This window comes from Podarcis melisellensis (assembly GCF_964234715.1).
Source record: "Podarcis melisellensis genome assembly, chromosome: 2".
Lineage (NCBI taxonomy): Eukaryota > Metazoa > Chordata > Lepidosauria > Squamata > Lacertidae > Podarcis > Podarcis melisellensis.
In genome coordinates this window covers 76,618,051-76,638,666 of record NC_138529.1, presented here as the reverse complement: position 1 = coordinate 76,638,666, position 20,616 = coordinate 76,618,051, and the positions used below count along the sequence as shown (strand labels likewise).

The 20,616-nt window shown below is 39.6% G+C and overlaps 1 protein-coding gene across 3 annotated transcripts in view; it reads right to left on the bottom strand.

The window, feature by feature from the left end:
* Window positions 1–537: 537 nt before the first annotated feature.
* Window positions 538–20,616, bottom strand: part of PPARG (peroxisome proliferator activated receptor gamma) — a 62,657-nt gene continuing 42,578 nt past the window's right edge. For all 3 annotated transcript variants that reach the window (XM_081901220.1, XM_081901222.1, XM_081901221.1), the window contains 3 exons: window positions 15,518–15,717; window positions 8,511–8,961; window positions 538–1,118 (listed from right to left, as the gene is read on the bottom strand). In XM_081901220.1, coding sequence (XP_081757346.1) covers window positions 871–1,118; window positions 8,511–8,961; window positions 15,518–15,717 — 899 coding nt within the window. In that variant the 3' untranslated portion in view covers window positions 538–870. The remainder of the gene's footprint in view (window positions 1,119–8,510; window positions 8,962–15,517; window positions 15,718–20,616) is intronic.

The following is a 20,616-nucleotide window of genomic DNA, read 5'->3' as shown; positions in this document are numbered from 1 at the left end:
GCAATTTGGGGAGCAAATATAATAATGCAGTCTGCTGGTCCTGTGCAAACTTCTGCAGGGTTCAGGAGTGGGCTGATTGCCTTGCCTGCAAAGTCAATGGCTGGAATCTGCATACAATAATCAACAACATTCATCTGAGGATAAAGGGATGTGACACCCATGGATGTACTGTGAGTCCTCAGTTCCTGGATCTTCATGTATTATTATATGCAGATATGGTAATGCCTAGTATAATTGCAGTGAAACAAGATTGGCTTTGGGCTTCCTTTAAAACCTGCTAATGTCAAAGGCATGTTTGACAAAAATATATCTGGGTCCCTTGCACCTCCCTTCAGTGAATTTAAAAACTGATAAAAAAAAGAAACCAGGCCTGAGAAATCAAATTTGAGGCTTCTGGGACAATGCTGTAACCCATAACTGTTGTTTGCATATCACTTCATAAAATATGCAGAGAGCTTTCCCTAGCAAATTTATATATATATATATAATATATATGGGAAATGTGAAGTTGAAAATTGCACTGCACAGCTAACCAACTTCAGTGATATTTTTTTAATCAGATTGAACAAGCAATTATGGTTTATAAAATAAGACAGATAAAAAAAATTAATCTGGAAAATACTGTCAACAATTTAATGATATAATATATATATATATATATATACATTTTAATATTAAAAGTAAATTGTAAATGTGTCTTTATAAACAATAGGCATAAAATAGATCTATAATAGTAAAAGCTCTGCCTCTCTTTTTAAAATGCTTTTTCTTCACAGTAATTTCTTAAGTATGTAATATTTTTCCCTCTCAAAGAAGTAGTGCAATTTGAACAACGTACATCATGTCAATGGATTAGAAATTCTATATCCCTTAATACAAGTCTTTGTAAATCTCTTGTAGGAGTGGATGAAGGCTCATATCTGTCTCCGTTTTCTTTATAATTTGCAACAGCTGCACATGTTCTGTTACAATCTGTCTGAGGTCTGTCATTTTCTGCAGCAATTTTGCAAACAGCTGTGATGACTCTGGGTGATTCAGCTTCAACTGGAGTTCTAAAGCTTGCAGCAAATTGTCTTGGATATCTTCAATGGGCTTCACATTTATTAATCCAGGGCGATCTAAGAGGGGAACAAAACAGCAGGGGGGAGGCGTTAATCAGGAAAACAGACAAAACCCCACATATTTGTACAGCATTTCAAGCACATTATCACGGAAATATTCAGATTTCTATTACATCTCAGCTGGGATTTTTGTAGGTTTTGATTTTCACAGGAAATAGCATGAGGCTGAACGTGGAGATATCCTCCATCTGAGAAATGTTACTGAAATCTGCTCTGAAGGTCGGTGGTTAAAAGAATCTCCTAGCACTGAGATGAAGAGACCTGAGGACGCTTCCCCTGCTATTTCATATAGTTCATATACTCAGGTGATGTTGCTGCCAAACTATTGCCTTCTGGCGTTTTCCCTGTCTTTCCCAAGACTTAGGCTTGTGGTGGCTTTCAGTACAATTGCAATACTAGGCTTGCATGTGTGGCTTGGCAATGTCCTATTAAGGCAGCTGGTTGCAGGAATCATTTATGACGCACTTGGCAACATGGTTGGCACACTTCTTGCACTGACTTGCCTGACTGCGCTCATGGAGACCTTTCAAAATAATAATAATAATAATTTTATTATTTATACCCTGTCCATCTAGCTGGGTTTCCCCAGCCACTCTGGGTGGCTTACAGCACATATAAAAAAAAGGTAAAACACCAGACATAAAAAATTTCCCAATACAGGGCTGCCTTCACACAGGCCAGCTGTTTGAAAGATGGGCATCTCCAGCTACCTGCCAAACAGCTTTTAGGAAGGGATTTAACCTGCCTTTGTTCTTAGCACTGTCACCACATTCTGTGCCCCAACTTTTTGGTCCCTCCCAATTACATTTTTCAATAGGTGGCTCTTGCCATTTTCTTTTTTAATATTCTCATGCCAGTTATCTATCATCTATATCTATCTATCTATCTATCTATCTATCTATCTATCTATCTATCTATCATCTATCTATCTATCTATCTATCTATCTATCTATCTATCTATCATCTATCTATCTATCATCTATCTATCTATCTATCATCTATCTATCTATCTATCTATCTATCTATCTATCTATCTATCTATCTATCTATCTATCTATCTATCTATCTATCTCTATCATCTATCTATCTATCTATCTATCTATCTATCTATCTATCATCTATCTATCTATCTATCTATCTATCTATCTATCTATCATCTATCTATCATCTATCTATCTATCTATCATCTATCTCTATCTATCTATCTATCTATCTATCTATCTATCTATCTATCTATCTATCATCTATCTATCTATCTATCTATCTATCTATCTATCTATCTATCATCTATCCATCTATCATCTATCTATCTATCTATCATCTATCTATCTATCTATCTATCTATCTATCTATCTATCTATCTATCTAATCTATCATCTATCTATCATCTATCTATCATCTATCTATCTATCTATCTATCTATCTATCTATCTATCTATCTATCATCTATCTATATCTATCATCTGTCTGTCTATCTATCTATCACCTGTCTGTCTGTCTGTCTATCTATCATCTATCAATCTATCTGTCATCTATCTCTATCTATCTATCTCAAACATTTTGTACAAAATAAAAATCTCTGTCAAACATTCATAGAAAATTTCATAGAAAGTTCTACACACTGCCAGTGGTTTAGCTGACTCACTTTAGGAAATATGGTCACTGCCTATTTCCTTCCTTTGTGGAGCAATGAAAACATGTTGACATTCCTTTGCTCACATTTTTCACTTCTCGTGTGATTATTTCACTATCTTTTGTCACCAGCAATTTACTTCTAAATTGGTATAAAGCTTTTGACAAAAACAGCAGTCCTTAAAATAATATCTCATTTGCCCCCCCATCCGCTTTACATTCTTAGGGGAGGGAACTTCAAGCTCTTGTTCAACATAATTTCTGGCCTTGTGTTGCGCTTCATTTTAAGGGACACACGCAAACTATAATTTTAGAATCTTGTGAGCTGAAAAGATGGTCAAACGCTGATGAATAATTGTGGGAAATATTTGTGTTCGAGACCAATTGCCAATAACTTACTGCTGCCTCTTTTGCTAATGTATAACCTGTTAAACTCACTTAGCCACAGGAAATGACAACTTGATAACCCAAACCTATGGTGCGCACACTGCAAAGCAAAAGTTAATAAGTAAATCAATTACTGAACCATCCAGCTAAATGGAGAAGAGGGGCGTAGCCTGTTTAGGGCTCTTTAATCAACCTATGCATTGGGCACAAACAGGGGAGTGTGCACAGCTTTGTCTGAAGGGGCTGTACTGATATGGCTTAATAGGATCTGTGGCTTTCCAGGGTTCACAGCAAATGCTATGCCATCACCACAAGTAACCAACACCAGTTAGTTGCCCTTACATCAAGGTTTAGAGTGAAGGGAGTGGATATTAGAGAAGTATAATTTTCAGGGTAGCTTGAACCTTTTGAGACCGAAAGAAGACCATTTCCCATGTCTCTGGCTATGTAAACCTGGTTGTGAAGAAAGAGGCCATTTCTGTACCATATACTTATAAAAATCCAGAGAAATGGGGAAATAAAGGGCTAGATCAATTCATCTTTATCATTGCTGCTTACTTGAAATTTGTTGCTCTAAGTAATGTGGATCAAGCAATTTTACCACATTAAGGTTTTTTTCAAAGTTATGCATTTTTTCTCACGAAAATGACAACAAATGTGATTTTTACCAAAGCTATACCATGCACCATAGATGGAGGAAATACTGAATGAAAGACTGAATGAAGGGAATCTTGATGATTTTCAGCCCATTGGGTGGAATCCAGTTAGTGTCAATCTGGTGAAAGGAGGCATCTGTCAGCAGAACGGGGATGGGGACAATTTCTCCTCCTCACTGCAGAACCCTGAGCAATGCCTGCTCCCATTGCTTCAAAGAGTTATGGGAACCTTCAAGGAGGAGATGTTGCCAAAAATTGGCCCCTTTTCTGTTCTGATGATGGATGCCGTCTGTCAGCAGGGTAGTGCCATTTAGATCCCATCTTCCCTAATGAAACATAGTTGGAATTTGAATAGCGACGTTGGAGTATTATGAAAGGAAAATAGGAAGCTGCCTTCTACTAAGCCAGATCATTGTTGTCACTGACTGGTGGTGGTTGTGGCTCTCCAGGGCTCCAATCGGGGGTCTTCCTATATATTTATCAATACGGTTATCAAAATATTTTAGGGCAAATTGAACAGTGGTAACAAAGCATGACGACTGAGGGCTAAAACTACTGACAGTGCTAACGCTTTCAAAATTAAAGTGACACCTGAACCACTACAAATTATCTACAAGTTTTAACTGTACAGCTCAAAATGGTGGGGCTGAAAAGGATGAAAATGGTTAGAAGAATGTCTTTTCTAAATGTGGAAGCCTCTTTTGTTCCTCAGCATTTTCTCAGAGTTAATTGTACTTTCTGTTAATCATTGACTTCTGAAATGTTCATAAGAATGATTTTATGTTCCATGTACACATGCAAAATTACTGTGCATTTCTTATCTCTAAGAGAAATTGCTACTGAAAGTCAATAGGTATTTGGCTGAGAACCCTTATCATAGTGCTGGTATGAATCAGGCATGACTCAGCAGTTGCGTGCTTAACCATAATGAGTACAGCACAAATCAGGTTTCGGGCTTAAAGAAATTATCCTCAGATGTACATATGATTAAATGTGTTTCATTTTTCTATGAGATCAAAAGAACAAATTTTGAAAAGGTAGGCAGGGATGGTGGTAGCTGGTGGTTAGGTTCTCATCTCCTCCCCTCCAGCTTGTGAGCAATCTTTAACCATTTCATGTACTGGCAGAATGACAAAATGGGGATTAAGAAACTACAGTTTAAAATAGGTTAAGCATATAAATACTTTACACATGTGTGTGTACAACACCCACATAGATTCTGCATAAAACCTCTGTTTTAAAACTGCAGTCTGCAAGCCATTTGTTCTCTCGGATTTTAAAGTGGTTTGTTAATGTGTTACATTATTCAAGTGATTACTGCAATTTTCACTTGCAAACTTGAACGTGTGCTACTTCACAAGAAACCGCCACTGCTATTCATGTCCTAGTGATGTCCAGACTAGAGTACTGCAATGGGCATTTTATCTGAAAGACAGTCTGGAATACAGTTAGTACTGTAGAGAAGATTTCTGTCTGTTACTGGGTGTGGACTGGCAAAAATAAAGCTTTGAAACTGGCATATTATACCTACACTGTTTACAACTTTGCTTACAAGATAAATCAAGGTGCTATTTTTCATAACTGCAAGACTAAATGCAGGGAGAATCCTTTCCCCATATGAACTCTTAAGGGCAGTCACTGAGAATTTGCTATCAATTCCTTCTTCACAGAAGGCAAAATTGTCACCCTCCAGGAATACAACCTTTTTTGTGGAGGCATTTAAATAGTGGAATGCATTTCCTTGGAAGTTTAATCTATCTTCTTCTTACGTTTTCTTACCAAAGGTAGGTAAACACACACATTTTTAATTGTGACCTCAGAAATGTGATGCTTGCTTTTCCGATGTTATTATTTGGTTTTCAAAAAGTTTTTATTAATTGGTGTTAACTCCACTCTGCAAACCACTTGGTGAACTTTTTGAAACTTGGGACAGAAATATTGCATATTTTAAAAAATTACATAGTCAGCCATAATGATTCATGGCATTTGGGAAATGGCTTGTGTGGGAGGAAAGATGTAATCTCATTCCCCCGCACTCCGAATGCCACTATCCCCATCCATAAAACCTTAGAAGCTTCAAATGAAATAGATGGGATTCCACATAATCTCATTTCAAAGAGAGGGGATTTCAAAACATTTTATACTCTAGCAGAAAGTGTTGCCTTCAACCTCTTTCCTCACCTTTTCATTCTGTTAAAGACCTTATTTATTTTTTCCAGTAAGCTTGTTGATGTTTAAGCAGGTGAGTATAAGCCTAAGGACTTCGTTATCTGCTGACAAGGGGCAGAATTCAACTAAGTTGTGTGCGCATGGAACAAGGCACACATGCAGGGCACTATGTGGAATTCCACCCAATGTACCCTTGATATCATTAGAATGGATGATAAACAACATTACTTAAACAGGTAGTCTATTGACTTCAGTGGGTCTACTCTGACTCAGGTAGATCTAACTCACTGAAAATAAAAATTGCCAAATGAGATACCACATAGAATATTTGGTATTTTTAGGAAGGTGCAGACTGTTAATAAGTGCTAAATACCTCTGACAGTTAAATAAACCTTTGTAGGCAAAGGAAGGATATGTATTGGGATATACAAATCAGAAATTTGTACAACTGGACATACTTTATATTTGTAGCTACTAGATCAGCTTCAGAGGCACCGATGACTGAAGTATGAACTGTTTTGTAATTCAGTACTAATATTTATAATTATCTATATTTGTCAAATTAATATTACTTGTAGTTGGGGAATGAGGCTCACATTAATCAAAAGACTTTAGCGTTATATTATACTGCTAGGAGCCAACATTTAAAATAACTTTATTTAATAGAAAACAAACATTTCTGAAGTTGTACAAATCCCAGTTTGCCGTCAAATACTGAATTCTATTAAAGCAAATAAGGGAGTTAACAGTATGTTTCTCATTTGTAGACTTTTCATTAATATGGGGGAAACACTCCCAATACCATTGGCTCATATTATAAAAGGCCCTTTTGGGCTTCAAAATTTCATTGTAGCTCTCCAAGAAATATAGCAGGGATCCCACTTGCCTTTAGTCAGTTAATTCAATGTCCTTGGGGACCAATTTATTCCAAAACCTTTCTCAAGTAAAGATATTCTGACGGCATATGTACTTGATAAATGTGATTTTAGTTAGTCTAATGAAAACACGTCACAGGGCTGGAGTTTCAAGTGAACATGAGAGAAGTGCCAACGAGTGATTAAGCCCTTTAAAACCTGTCGCATGTCAACCTGTGAAAATAGCAAATGCAACTGGGAAGCAGGAAAGGAGACAGAAGAATGCACATAGGATTTGCTGGATGGGCTGTGCTTAGCAATGCTAATGCAACTCAGGAGGACAACAGCGGCATTTGGAGGATGTGGGACGAGTGCCCTCACTCTGGGGATGCTGGTGCTCCTTGTGGCAAGGGAGCTTCTTGTGCCATTCAGTTGTAGAAAATCCCAGGTTCAATCTCTGGTATTTGCAGCTTAAAGGATGAGTAACAGGTGATATGAAATGGCTTCTGCCAGAGGCCCTGGAGAATTATTGCCAGAGGAGGCAACAAACGAGCATATAGTTTTGCCTGGTGTATATGGTAGCTTCCTATGCTATATTTTGTGATGAGGCTGTCAAGGTGAGGGCCATGTGCAACAATCTGAGGTAAACCAGGTGCAATGGAATGAACCAGTACAGTACTGTAGTTAGAATGAACCAGGAGGCAGGATTGAGGACCAGCTTGGTGTCAGGGCTGAAGGGCAGCCAAAGGATACAGAAACATGACAGAGCTCAGGAATACTTGTTGCTCAAGCAAGGGTTAACTTGGACAGGAAGACCTCTTATACTACTTCCTGTCCAACGGCCAGCTTTGCTAGGCAGTCAGTACAAGGCCTGAGGATACCAAGATGCTTAGGCATATGGGCAACATGGGGCCACATGGGGCAGTAGCTGCATACAGCTGCTGACAGAAATCCCTAGAAATCTTGGAAGATACTTTTAACCTCTCAGGAAGGACAATTTCATCTTTCATAAAGGCAGATGCTTTATTGGCCTTCATTTATTTCCCCACCCTTTCATATTAAGCACAGTGATCAAAGTAGGAGTGGTAATGGAAGATAGCTCCAAGTGAGACTGCAGTACCTGGTGGATCACTCCTTCCCATTACCCACATCAACACATATCATGCCAGCAATTGCATCATGTGTGCCATAGGGTTTAGAGGGCTGTTTTGCTTCCAGTGGCCTCTGTTTGAAATCAAAGGAATATGCAGGTCAATTTAACTGCATACATTCCAAGCACATTTGAAGTACACAGCTACCCACAAAGAATCCTGAGAACTGTAATTGGACCCTCAGAGAACTACTGCTCCCAGCATCGTTAACAGACTCAAGTTCCCAGGACACTTTGGGGGCAGCCATGTGCTTTCAACGTACGGTGTGGAAGTGACCATAGTGTGAACTGGACCTTCAAAGGCAAGAGCCTACCTATCAAATAGTTTCAGAGTTAACCATGAAGCTCTCAAGGCAGCTCATGCACTTTATATTGCAGCTTACCAAGACTCAGTAAACCCAGCTGCCATTTCCTGTCCTGCAGAAACAGGTAAGGGATCAGGCCTTTTGCAGGGCAAACTATACAGCTAGTGTGCTGAGATATGCATGGTGGCTCAAGGTTCACTCCAGCCCAAGGATAACTATGGTTGTGTCACACTTACCTCCACTAAGAATGATGACAGCTATAAATATTGCCAGGTCACTGTCGTCTAATTCCAGTGCGTTGAATTTGACAGCGAATTCAAACTTGGGCTCCATAAAGTCACAAAAGGGTTTCCGGAGGCTCTTCAGGAACTCCCGAGTCATGAACCCTTGACCATTGGAAATGAGAACACCATCTTTATTCATCATGGAGGCAAGGAGTGTGTAGATGATCTCATGAACCCCATATTTCAGGAGAGTTACTTGGTCGTTCAGGTCTAGATTTACAAAACCTGGAATGTTTTTGGCAAATTCTGTGATCTCTTGAACAGCCTCGACGGAACGGAACTGGCAGCGCTGGAAGATACGGATGGCAACCTCTTTATTCTGCTCTTGCATGGGGGTCAGATGTTTGCACTTGATCTGGTCTTCTCCCATCTTTAAGGAATTCATGTCATAAATGACAAATGGCTGAAAAAGGAAAACACAGCTGGCTGTCAGGCTTCCTTCCTACATAAAGCACACTGTGCTACTGAAACTAGACACACGGAAATTAGGAAGGATGAATCATGGTTCAAGAAGAGAAAGAAGTTGACAGGGAATGAGTATGTATTCCACTGGCATACTTAGGGGAGTAATTTTAGGAGTCAAAAGCCTCAGAGAGCAATGAAAGCAAAGAGGGTTAGGATGCTTAAACCATCTGCAAGTGAGCAAATCAGGCCATGACATTTTCCCATGCTTGCAAAGAAACTAGGTTTTTGGAAGTAGGCTGCTTTACAAATTGCTCCATGCAAACAAATTGATTTTTGTTCCCCTAAACAAAGTCACAGCTTCCTTTAAGGTAAACTTCAATTTGAAAAAAAGAAGTAAACAGACTAAGAACATTGGTTTTTTTAAATCATTTTCGAAACACATTATTTTCGTTGATTTTAATTTTTTTTACTTTAGCCTGAAAAAATAATCTTTTTACAAGAATCCAGAATGATCATTAAGAAACTAACACTCTTTAAAGCCAGGATTTAAATTGCCGTACATCAAGTGGTTTCCCTAGAAACACACATTACAAAGCATAGAAACTGCAAATTCACAGTGGTGTCATAGTCTAGCAACAACAGCTAGGAAACTACTACGGATGAGACTGGACCCAATTATCTCAGTTGAAAATGTATGACAGCTACCTCAAAATAGTTCATTTCAACCCAAATGCAACAATTGCAAGGTTACAGAAATAATTTCATTTTAGATAACTGAGGATAAATGTGATCAGTTACGCAGTACATAACTGTCCTAAATGTACTTAAAATGTGCATCACATATAGCCAACATATTGCTCCTCAGATGTTGTTGGATGACAGCCCTCAGCAGTCCCAATGGCCAGGGACTTTTTGTAGAACAGTTACACTGATATTTATATATTTCATTTTTGGATCTGAGAAATACTATACCTCATTTCCTTGGTTACGGAACATTTTTAAATTTCAGTTCCCTGGAAATAAATTTCCCCTATACCCTGGGAAGTATGAAGATTCTGCAAGCAGAGACATCTCATTGATTTTCTAAATATCCCCTTCAGTTCTCTAAAGCACTTCCAAGACTTATTCTTATCCATCATGCCAGCAGTATATTGAATATTCTGCTGATGTTGGGGGTCTTTCACAAATTCATACAGCCCCTATAGCTTGTGGATCTTCTGTACAGGGTTGCACCCTAAACCACTGATCCTAAATGCACAGAGGAATTTAGTATTCTGAAGTATTGATATGTTTGAAACATTAGGCATGGGGAACATTTAATCTGGGTTTCCATAGACTTACTGAACACTGCAGTACAATGTAATTACAGTATTCTGAATACATTCTTTAAGAATAATTGTAGTATTTCAACCACCGCTGAAAAATTATTGTCCCTGAGGTTAAGCCAGGTACATTCTGTGGTATCTGATCAAATATGGCTATTTTACATTATGTTTGTGATAATCAAATAAAGAACATGGATATGTAGAACTCATTTGTTCCATTATAATATACTGGGCTTACAGTTACAAATGGTAAAGGGAAGGCACAGCTGCAATACCCACAGCACATTAATTAAACTGGACTAACAAGTAACTATTTAAAAACCAAGGCTTTCTTATTCACAATTATTCTCATTTATAGACAGCAAGTTGAGTTGCTATTCCAGCAAACTCAAGCAACGTATCATTAATGACATCTGTTCCTATTCACTGCTCTGTTATTTGGATGAAGATATAGATATAAATGTTAGCAACCTTTTAAATAAGATGCTCTGTTCTAAGCAGCATGGAAGAAATATATTTCACAATAGCCAAGAAAAAGTTAAATGAATGTTTCAATTCAGTAAGGAAACATGCAGTGCTGGTGTGCTGGTGGGGCAGGAAGATGCAAACTGGTGCAAATTGGAGAGGCTGAAATGGACTCTGTAACTTGCAAGTTTATTTTGCCATAGCCAGTGAGAGCAGTACATTCCAGAGAAAGGCTGGTTACTTAGTAATTTTAGACTGCACAAACTACTAGAGCATTACCAATCATTTACATGTGACGCAGATGTGGGCACAATTAAAACGAGGAACATAACTTTAAATTGTGTCCATGGTAAACATTTTGACGTTTTCAGAACACAAAGTCCATTACAGTACAAATAATAATAAAAGTTTTACTCATTATTTACTGAATGAGCGCATTTATTCTTACTATAGTGCTTTTAAAGTGTGCTTGAGAAAGACCATTTTACAGGGGGTTGTCTTTTCATTTATAGTTTTATGCTGGTAAATTCTACCCTGGTGGCAGGTTCTTCAATGTTCAGAGACAAACAAGATCACATGAGCAACCCCATATAAATTGCATGAGCAGTGCATTAGCATGATGTTCAAACACCACAAAGTCACTTACATGGTCCAAATTAACTAGCTCACCTTGGCTCACCAAACACTAGATCACTTGGGCAAACTAAACCCTGAAAGCTTTTGCAAATCTTGCAAAAATAACTACCGTAGGGCTATTAGGGATGTAACAACAGTTCTTCAAAACTGACTATTGTACTTGGGCTCCAGTTGTCAAACTATTTCCTTAGGAACAGTGTGGAAAGGTTTTCTGAGCTGAAAATAAATAATTTTTTAAGATGGGGAAGAAAGGAGAGTATCAACTAATATTCAAGGTATGCATCACTAACTGTGATGCTCCTTTGATGTAATGCCGAGTACCCATGGGAGTAGCCAGTATTGATGTTGGGGGGGGGGGCGCAGTAACGAGCTCCAGAAGGGCTTTGCCCCCAGGTGCTATTGCTCCTGGTCTGGTGTCTGCCACAATCAGATTATATGGGGCATAGATTGAATTGCTATGCAAGGGCAGAATGCAGTCACTGTTAGGCATCAATAAATCCCAACGATTTCAACCAGGAAGATTTAATCTCATGCTAATTCTCCCATTGATTCAGAGGTACAAATAAGCGGAGTTTGGGGTTCTCTCACGTTTGTCATTTTCCCAGTCTTAAATTCGGTGTGCTACATATATGTATCAGTTTATTATTATTTTGTTTAAAAAAGGCCCAACAAAAAAAATCTTTAGCATTTTAGTGTGCATTTCTCACAATATACTTATTTTTGCCCAATATATATGCTTTTGCAATGAATTTCACTTTCTTATGTTATTTTCACTAATGCATACATTTTGATGTACAATTTCCACCAATGCCCACTTTTTTGTACAAATCATTTGTGTACAACATGCCTTCTGGAAGTGTGAATTAGGTACTCTAAGCCATCAACTTACAAAGGTCTTATGTTCCAGGGATCAAGCCTAAACCCAAAATTTTTCCTGGATGCCTGGGGTGGTTGTTGTTTTACCAAGCATGTAAAGCTGAAGGTGCTCAAATTAAATGTATGTAAATTGTAGGTATATTAAAATGTGAACCAAACAGAATTTCTCCCCCGTCCCTATTCCATGGTACATAGAAAGTGCTTAACTTTGTTTGGATTGTGCCAACCCTATCTAAAGAATCAGATGCAATTCAGATGCAATCTAGATAAGAAACACCTGCCACTCATACTGATTTACAATCCCTTACATCTGAATACTCCAAAGTTGCAAAGGAGTCTGCAATGTCTGCTGTTGTCCAAAACACAACAGCACAATAAAATGTAATGGCATGATCAAACATGTTTAGGGCCAATTCTGTGCATAAATTAACATAACTGACTCTGTAAAACAAAGGAGGAGGGCAATGAAATCCACAATATTCTATATAAGCCTAAAATAGTTTTATGGTGTCATAATGTGGATTGTAATGCTGCCATGTTTTATAATACAGCAAAGTCACACACAGCAATAGAGGTTATATACAAAAAATGTTTCGTTATGTGCTTTGATTCTGATTTCCTTAATCCTTCCCATTGCCTACTTAGAATCATTTAATACTTTACATTGGCTTCAGAATCATATTTCTGTTTGTTGGTCAGTTTGTTAGTACCACTGCTTGTATAGCCAAACAGCAACACCCATGCAGAACAGGGAGGTATCGCAAGGCACTACAAAAAAAAATCTGTATTGCTTGTTTTTTGGTAATGAGTAAAAGTGTGATGAAAACAAGTTTCCTCACCTTTTTGTGGCAGGAATGTTCAAAAGGGAAACAGTCAGCAGCTTTTAGGTTCATTGGTGGGCACAGAGCTTTGCTGCTTCAGACTATGGGATGCAGGGACAAAATTGGGATTGCTTTCGAGGTGAATCAGTATCATCTACCTGGAGTTACAGGGTCCTGGGTGGTGGCAATGCAGGAAGGCCTCCTTACTCGCATTTTGGGTGTGGCCAGGGCAAGGGAGTAGGCCAACTGTTTTCTGTTGGCAGGTTGTCAACCTGTTGGCTGCAGGCTTGGATTGGCCTGCTAAAATTCATTCTTTCTTTAATGGTTTTTCCCTCTGCAGGTGGTTTGTGCTTAAATAAAGGGGTCTGTAGTTTAACTCACACTCTGTATAGTGGGGTAGGAAAGCTGAAAAATATAAACACTTGGCAACCAATGCATCTCTTTCGTTTCAGATAGTATGTGGGTCTAAAAAGCCCAGAACACAAATTTTCACAGCCTTCTAGCAGCTATGGTGGTAACGTATTTAGTGTTTACTCTGGAAGTGTATACAGTGGTACCTCGGGTTAAGTATTTAATTCATTCCGGAGGTCCGTACTTAACCTGAAACTGTTCTTAACCAGAAGGACCACTTTAGCTAATGGGGCCTCCTGCTGCTGCCGTGCTGCCGGAGCACGATTTCTGTTCTCATCCTGAAGCAAAGTTCTTAACCTGAAGCACTATTTCGGGGTTAGTGGAGTCTGTAACCTGAAGCGTATGTAACCTGAAGCTTATGTAACCTTAGGTACCACTGTACAGTCATACCTTGGTTTTTGAACAGCTTAGTTCATGAACAAATCGAACTCGAACGTCGCATACCTGGAAGTAGGTGTTCCTGTTTGTGAACTTTGCCTCGGAAGCCGAACGTCCGGTGCGGCTTCCAATTGGCTGCAGGACACTCCTGCAGCCAATCGGAAGCCATGCCTTGGTTTCCAAGCGTTTCGGAGGTCGAATGGACATTCAGAACACATTCTGTTCAAAAACCAAGGAATGACTGTACTCGATTCTGACCAAACTAAGCCTCCTGATTTATATTTTCACAAATCCAAGCCTCAATCATAATTCCTAAAGATACAACTATGACTGCCCAAAGAAAATAGTTTTTGAAACCTGATGAAACCCAAGCCATTTGTCTTAATACTGCAGTTTTTTGTGGTAAAAGTACTTTGAATATTGCTCAAGAAGAGTTTTCTTGCCAGCAAGGGCTTTCCTATACCGAGCTGCAAGCCAATTAAGTACATCTTAAATCAATTAATCACGAGTTTTAATTGCGTCATTGATTGTATTGGTTATACTTGCATAAATCCAAAGCTTGGTTGGGGTGAATGTTCCTTAAGCAATATACTTCCTTTGATTTTAGACCAGGCATAGGCAAACTCGGCCCTCCAGATGTTTTGGGACTACAACTCCCATCATCCCTAGCTAACAGGACCAGTGGTTAGGGATGATGGGAGTTGTAGTCCCAAAACATCTGGAGGTCCAAGTTTGCCTGTGCCTTTTTTAGACACTGCACCTATGCAGAGCAGTGAGTATTATCTTAGAAAATGTGTGTGTGAGAGAGAGAAGGGGGAAGATGCATCTAGTTTTAAGACAGTGCTTGGCACCTGCAGTTTTACAAAGCACTTGCAGTGAGAAATAACAAGAGCTCCATGAGAGGATAATTTTAATGATGGGTGAAGCTCCAGAGGTAGAAATGCCTGTGCTCTTCTTTTAAGTCGAGACAAGAGTGAAGCCTGTTGCAGGCCGGAGCCTTGAGTACCCCACTGGAACAAACACAGTGCCTCAGATCACAAATGGAGCAGTCCTTTTAAAGATTTTTCTCAGTAAAATAAAACCTCTCTTGTGAGGAAAAAGAAATACATGAGCTGACTCAAGGTGCACAATTCGAAGAAAGAATAAATGTTGGATTTTAGTATAAAGTGTTACACTCTGCAAAAGTCTGGCGGCAGTACCAGCATGAATCACAAGGAAGGAAGGCCAGAAGCGACATCTGCCTAGGAAAGAATCTTTAGGGACCTGGTCTGCATAGGCAGCATACGATGCTCAGGATGTTTGAAATAAGTATTACAGCATCTTCTCTACTGGATAGCCCTGCTGGATTAATGTGGGAGATAACCTATGGAAAACAGGGTGACGGAACAGGAAGAAGTGGGGCTCAGCAAGTCCAAAAAGGTTATGCTGACCTTCGCATTCTTGTACTGCATTCAAATATTTTATTAGGTTATTCAAATAATGTTTACTTATCCTATCTAAAAACATTTCCTGTGTTTCCTAGCTTGAAAGATGTAATTGCCAAATGCAGGAGGCTTTAAAAACAAACTAACATAAAATACTGATCCGTTAGTATGGTAAATCATTTGCCCGAAAAAGAGAATAGGAAGCAGAGAGAACTAACCGATTTGTCTGTTGCTTTTCCTGTCAAGATCGCCCTCGCCTTGGCTTTGGTTAGCGGGAAGGACTTTATGTATGAATCATACAGGAGCTTGGCAAGGGCCCGCAGGTCAGCAGACTCAGGATTTAGCTGGTCGATATCACTTGAAATCTCCGCCAAGAGCTTCTCCTTCTCAGCCTGTGGCATTCGCCCAAACCGGATAGCTGAAGAAAGGAGAGCAGGGAAAGGAAAATGTTACAACAGGAATGAAGCGCAGCTAACATGCAATTGTGAAACTCTTTGCAAATGCTATTTGTATAGGCAAAGTCTCCTTCTACAGCTTTTCAAATAAAAAATGAGGAAAGTGCATTAAAAAGTATGGAAACATATTGATAAACCCATAAAATGTGCAGGCCGTGATAGGCTTCATAGACCAGTTCCTGGGCTTGGCAACCTGAGATCACAAGCTTGCAACAAGTGTTGTGGTTATAAGGAAAATTTAGAGGTATTTTGTTCATTCGACTAGAAGCCTGAATAGAGAGGCTCCAATTCATTTCAAGGGCATATGCATTCGGCAGTTGGGTGGCCAGGTGACTGGTATTGCCAGCGCCTCATGATTAGGCTGGCCTTCATCAGAGCTGTCAAACATCAATACATCAGTCTCTTGAAATAAAGGAGAGGAAAGTGGGAGGACGAATTGTGGTCAGGCTGTGGGAGTATGCTAGATTAGACATTTGATAAATGAGGTGTCCACCATTATCTCCCTTTACACTGCACAGCAACTTTGCACAGTTTCCAAGGGCCATTTTTATTTATATATTTATTTTTAGTATGTGAGCACTCAACACACCCTTGGTTACATCATGTTGCTGGGTCAGAAGCAGCATTTTCCTCACACCTGGAAAGAGTCTCCGATGGCCCCAAACACAAGGAAAACTTTGATCAGCAGCTTGCTTCAGTGCTTGTCACTGGGGGTGGACACTGACTTATTTCCATCATAGTTGGTTTTCAGTGAGCCCCGTTCCCAAGAAGGAGCACCTCCTGGATCTCCAGCCATTTCAGTCTGGGTATTTTTGGGATCAATTCTTCACACCACCATCAGAACTGAATGGGGCCTAGCAGATCCACAGGGAGCAGAGGCTCTCTCAGTATAGTGTAAATTTAGAATTCTTTCTGAAAATATCCCCTCCTACAATTTCTTCCAATAGAAACCTTTGAATAAATGGCCTACTGATATTTGCTTTGGACTCCAGCATGCAGTATCTTTTTTCTCCTGCACAGACAGCCTATACATTTCATCAGTTGCCAACAACAGTTGCCAGTGAGAAATCATTGTCAAGCTGCCTGACGCTTTGCCGCTGGGAGAAATGGTTTCCTGCGTATCCTCAAACCTCATACATTACCCCAAAGCCTGCATGTGGAAAATCTCAGCATCCAAACAGGTTGATTTTCTTCTTGCTGGGTGAATTTGTACATGTATTATGTCTGTGATCAAAGTGTTGGATTAAAAGACATAGGAAACCAAAATGTAGCCCTTAGCCTATAGACTAGGGGTGGCTAACCCATGGTCTGTTGGCTATGTCTGGACCCAATAGGGTTTTTGTGGTCACAAAGACCTCTAATATTCTGGCTGAAATGTCTCTCAATGTAGTGCTGCAGAGCGCCCACAGAGCGCCCAGCACTCCAAACACTGAGCACCTCTGCCTCAATTTATCCTGCAAAGTCGGCTCTTCTCCCATTGAAGCACCACCATTGCAAGGAGGTCTTAGTGCTCCGGAAACAGTGAGGAATTATCAATGTGGGGCTACTTTGGAATGTTTTGCAGTTTCAGCTGTATGTATTCTATGTATCTTGAAGAGCTGTGTGCTTCCCTTCCTAAAAGTGGCGACGGTATTATTTACAGTCTTCATTTCTACGACACATTTCCATGTACTTAGGCTTTATAGCCCTTAATAGAGCAGGCAACTGACAATCCCTGTGTTCCTAAGCTGCCCTGCTGTGTTTGCCTGCAATAAATTCACAGTAAAGCGCATTACACCTTTAACAATCTGAGAATTTCCTAGGTAAGTGCTATAAACCTCAAGTGGTGGAGGTCAGCTTAAGTTGCATTGTGTCATATGGCTTCCCTTCTCAAGTCATAGAAAGCAACTGTAGATGATGGACAGGATGTGATAGCTGATGGAAAATCCAGACAATCAGGCTATCACCCTAAAATGTCAAGTTCTTGTATGGAAAAATATGGTCAGGTTAAAATTATGTTGTTGTATTCAACAATATATTCAGGTTCGTTAGGAATATGAATAAGAGTTTTGGCACAGCTGAGTTGAAAATTTGTTAGAACTTTCCTGTTGTTTATAAATACTCATTAATATCATTTATTTTAGTCAATAACTAGTAGTTTCAATGTTATGCTATTTCTGAACACCCAGTGGAATTGATATGTTAATCCAGGCTTCCTCAACCTCGACCCTCCAGAAGTTTTGCGACTACAATTTCCATCATCCCTGACTACTGGTCCTGCTAGCTAGGGATCATGGGAGTTGTAGGCCAAAAACAACTGGAGGGCCGAGGCTGAGGAAGCCTGCGTTAATCCATACAAATGTAGGAAACTGTGATCTTTTATGATTTTATCATTTTGCTAACTATGTGTGATGCTGTGGTGAGATCTCGCACTGAAAATCAGAGGTAGCACATTTATCAGTATCCTTGTAACTCCGAATAATGAAGTCACAAACAATTTACACAGTGTTTGCTCTTCCTAGCAAAAACATACAATAAATGGGAAGCATGTGAGGAGAAAGTTAATCTGTTGGATAACTAGCTAGCATGAAATGGGAGGCGTATTTATCAGTGAGGGTGGCATTTGGTATTACAAGTACTGTACTTTCCCTTTTCATGTAACATAAAACTTACTCCAGTATTATTATACTGTGTTTCTTCTTGTCCTTTGACAGCCACAGCTAAAGTTCTGGTTTGGGGACAAGGATAAGTAAGTTGTACGACAGTGTTTGCATGTCACAGTAATAGTACTTAAAAGTTTACTATGAATGCACAGAAGGCTCCCGCTTTGTTCTTGCCCTCTAGCAAATAAGGGAAACACATCATAATCGCTGTTATATACAAACAAGAGATCACAGTTTCTTGTACTGATAATAAACTACCATGCTGAGCCAAGGTTTGCTCTTGGCTTTCCGGTCACAGCCTGCTGGGAGTGAAACAAACCACAATCCCTGGCTCGGACATAACACTAAACCAGGGATTGTGGTTTGTTTTCTCCGCTGGCTAGAGAGAAGGAGGAGGAACAGGATCATTGGAGTGATCTCTCCATGCAAAGTGGGCCACTACAGGGGAGTGGAGAAGGGGTAACTTGAAACAGGGTTGCAGATCCTCACAGCAGCCACATGACTTGCTTAACAGCTAGCTTTGTCTGGAGTAATATTATACGCCATGGGTTGTAGTCAACTAATGTTTATTAAGAGTAGACTCGTTAAAAATAATTGACCTAAGTTAGAAATGGCCCCTGTTGTCAGTGGGTCTGCCCTGATTAATAGTTAGCTGACTAGTTAAAGGTAAAGGACCCCTGGGCAGTTAGATCCAGTCGAATTCGACTATGGGGTGCGGTGCTCATCTCTGCTTTCAGGCTGAAGGACCTGGCATTTGTCCATAGACAGCTTTTCCAGGTCATGTGGCCAGCATGACAAAACCACTTCTGGCAGAACGGGACACTGTGACAGAAACCAGAGCGCATGGAAACTCTGTTTACTTTCCCGCCACAGCGGTACCTATTTATCTACTCACGCTGGTATGCTTTTGAACTGCTGACTACCAGCCTTAAGCTCTAGTCTATCCTGACAGTCAATATACCGATCAGGATGGGCTTGTGTTGGCAGTTGTGGTGAGCTGTGAATTCAGCAGCTACATGTCTGTCTCCTTTGGTTCAATGGGTGTAGACAGCAGAAGGAGGGCAGGCATCAGACTAAACTTCACCAGATGGTAGAACAATGACAATGACAATACTCTGGATGATGCAGAAAGCTTATCCTATATTCAAGGGAAACATCAGCACCTAGTTCCCACTCACAATGATGAAGAAACAGCCTAGATCTCCAGTCCACACTGAAAGACAGGGAGCTATAAGACAGCTGCAAGAATTGGTGGATCATACCAAGGAAACGGAGATATAAAACTACTGCCAAATCTTTTAAAGAATTGCTACATTTTTCATTCTGATTCCTAGTACGAAGCATAGGTTTCAACCGGAGTCACTGTAATATGGTCTTATCTTTTAAAAGCTTTTCTTAACAAGAGTGGAAGTCTAAGAAGTTCTACAAAAATATTTGCGAAGGTTTTTGTCCTTAAAAAAACAAAACACAAAATCATATTTGAGAGAATATTTATCATTACAATTTGTTTGTTGGTATTAGCATACCAAATTAACATTTCCTTTTGGCGTCAGCAAACTGCATTTTATTATGAGAATAACAGAAACCACACTGACTATATTTTCCCAGTCATGCCTGCAATCCTTTTCTCTTTGAATTACATAAGTCTTTATGTTATGACATTCTATTCCTGTTTTCATCTGGCTTTGCCAAGGAAAATCTCCAGAATCTTCATTATAATTTCTTCTCTCAAGGATCCTGATGTTAGGTATTTTCACATGAATTTATAAAGATAACCTTAAAGGACAGAGAGGATGTATTTTAAACTGTCCTGCGTCAGCACACTAAGTCTTGGCTTGGACCTCACACAACAATAAAGACTAAGCTATCTAAAACTGTGGTCATTAAGGGTGGGAGTAGAAGACCACCATCTTTCCAGATGTTGTCAGTCTCCAACGCCCATCAACTTTAGCTAACTAGGCCAATGGTCAGGGATGATGAGACTTGTAGTTCAGCAGCATCTGGAAGACCACATGTTGCCCACTGTGGGAATGGAAGATTTTCAACACATAATAGTGGGGGTGGAGGCAGAGAAGATGCTCAAGTCCTTTCCTACCCACCACTTTTCTACAACTCCCTAAATCAATTTCCCCCCACAGACTTCCATACTCAAATTTACAGCTATATGTGATAGAATTTGAGGCACTGATGACATCTAGCCCACTGCTCATGTCGTATATA